The sequence below is a fragment of the Seriola lalandi genome, unplaced genomic scaffold (genome assembly GCF_002814215.2).
Source record: "Seriola lalandi dorsalis isolate HSWRI2012SDOR001 ecotype SW California unplaced genomic scaffold, Sedor1 jcf7180002034019, whole genome shotgun sequence".
Lineage (NCBI taxonomy): Eukaryota > Metazoa > Chordata > Actinopteri > Carangiformes > Carangidae > Seriola > Seriola lalandi.
In genome coordinates this window covers 1-1,758 of record NW_019504619.1, presented here as the reverse complement: position 1 = coordinate 1,758, position 1,758 = coordinate 1, and the positions used below count along the sequence as shown (strand labels likewise).

At 40.3% G+C, this 1,758-nt stretch overlaps 1 protein-coding gene across 1 annotated transcript; it reads right to left on the bottom strand.

Moving 5' to 3' along the window:
• Positions 1–116: 116 nt before the first annotated feature.
• Positions 117–1,752, bottom strand: LOC111646807 (acylamino-acid-releasing enzyme-like). The gene is made up of 5 exons (XM_023396360.2): positions 1,702–1,752; positions 1,206–1,396; positions 823–925; positions 625–731; positions 117–518 (listed from the first exon to the last, which is right to left on the bottom strand). Exons 2-5 carry the CDS (start codon positions 1,232–1,234, stop codon positions 413–415), a joined length of 345 nt encoding a protein of 114 aa, XP_023252128.2. The 5' UTR covers positions 1,235–1,396; positions 1,702–1,752; the 3' UTR covers positions 117–412.
• Positions 1,753–1,758: the final 6 nt, after the last annotated feature.

Here is a 1,758-nt window from a genome sequence, read left to right as displayed (position 1 = left end):
AAAAAAGATTAATAAATTGGTTTGCTTTGTTAATATAACCTCAAACACAACGAACACACTGAAAAGCCCTTCTGTGTTTATGTATAGACTGCAAAAAAATGAAGTATCAATAAAAATGCAGACACAAAACTGCTTGTATTCAAGTATTGTGTTAAAATTATTATTTCCCCATTCACTTATTGGAAGTAATTGTGGCAATCACTATAGCCACACACAGATTACAAGTGAAGAACAGTTACACAGTGTGTTCTGGTTGGACAGCACGTTCAATGCTTTGGCTTTGGATTGGACCTCACACTGTCTTTGAAACAGAAGCATATAAAATCCTTTGCACACAGCAGTGTTGTCCTTTCTTTTCCTGGCACCAACAGAAGCCTTAGTACACTACCATGTATTTGTCTGATATTTACCATCACTGACTCAAGTGTTGAATTATCCACAGAGCAATGTTCATAAAGCCATCAGACTCAGCATCCACTTTGGCGAGAGAGTGGTTGTTCCCTGGGTACCACAGCAACCTAAACAACACACGTCAGAGCATTAGCGAATGAACAATAAAATCCCTGTCATGCAGTGTGTATCTGACATAACCAATGAAACATGGTACTCAGACAAGCTGCTTACCGGACTGGGACCTGCTTTGCTTTCAGTGCTCTGTAATATTCAATTCCTTGCTTGTTAGGTACACGCTTGTCATCTTCCCCTAAGGTAAGCAGTACTGGTGTCTGAACCTAAATGAGAAATAACCTTAGGTATATTGGGTGACAATACCAATAAAATAACATGTATGCAGTCAAGACACAAACACAGAAATTCTCATACCTGTGTTACGTGTTTAATGGGGGACTTGTTCAACATCTGTTCCCAAACAGCAGGGTCAGGTAGACAGTCTGTGCTGTAGTTATAGCCAGCCTCAACCATGCACCTGCAAAAACCAGAGTTAAACATCAACGGGAAGAAATAAAAAAAAATCTGTGAACAGCTTTGAGGTCTTTTGTTCCTGCAGTGTTTGTGTGCATTATTGAACACTTCCTTCCCTGACAGTGAGGCAGACTCATGCCCTTTATCCCACTCACTTGCTTACAGCTGCCAGAAGGGAATGTCAGGGGTGTCAGTGATAAAACAGCACAGATGTGTAGTTGTGCACGACTGAGAGTCACAAAATTAGTAAACAAAAGTATGGGAATGTGCATATCAAAACATACCAGTCTGGGATGTCAGTGCTGCCAATCATGGAGGCCAAATTGATGACAGGGTTGCGAGCCACACAGGCCTTGTAGAAGCCTGGATACTGGCCAATCAGATGACAGGCCAGGAAACCACCATGGGAGCCCCCAGAAACTGCCACCCTCTGCAGGTCGAACTCGTCATCTTTCAGAACACTTTCAACAGCAAACTGGGAAGAAAAGATGGGCAAACACTAAGAGAACCTTTGAAGGACACATGGAGAATAGCAAATCATTAGTTGGGGATTATGTATACTGCTGAGACATGATTTAAACAGAAACTATAGCAACATAAAATAATTATGGAAATCAACTGACTCAACAGTATTAACAAAGATATCACCATGAATCAACAATTAGTCATTTTTACCAGTAGCAGCAAAAGATACTTATCAATTTCACAACTCGGAAATGTTTATAACCACTGTTTTAAAGAGCATCTGTGGCTCTTTTTTTTTTAAATTTTTTATCTTACTTGAACATCTTTGACATCCTGGTTGCCAACATTGCCAGGTAATGAGAGGATACTGTC

What these genes read in the sequence shown, in the direction of transcription:
- LOC111646807 (XM_023396360.2), bottom strand. Translation starts at nt 1,234, where the DNA reads ATGATTGGCAGCACTGACATCCCAGACTG. An exon ending in AGCACTGACATCCCAGACTG is followed by an intron (nt 926 to 1,205) that starts GTATGTTTTGAT and finishes TGGTTTTTGCAG; the next exon opens with GTGCATGGTTGAGGCTGGCT. An exon ending in GCAAAGCAGGTCCCAGTCCG is followed by an intron (nt 519 to 624) that starts GTAAGCAGCTTG and finishes TGTGTTGTTTAG; the next exon opens with GTTGCTGTGGTACCCAGGGA.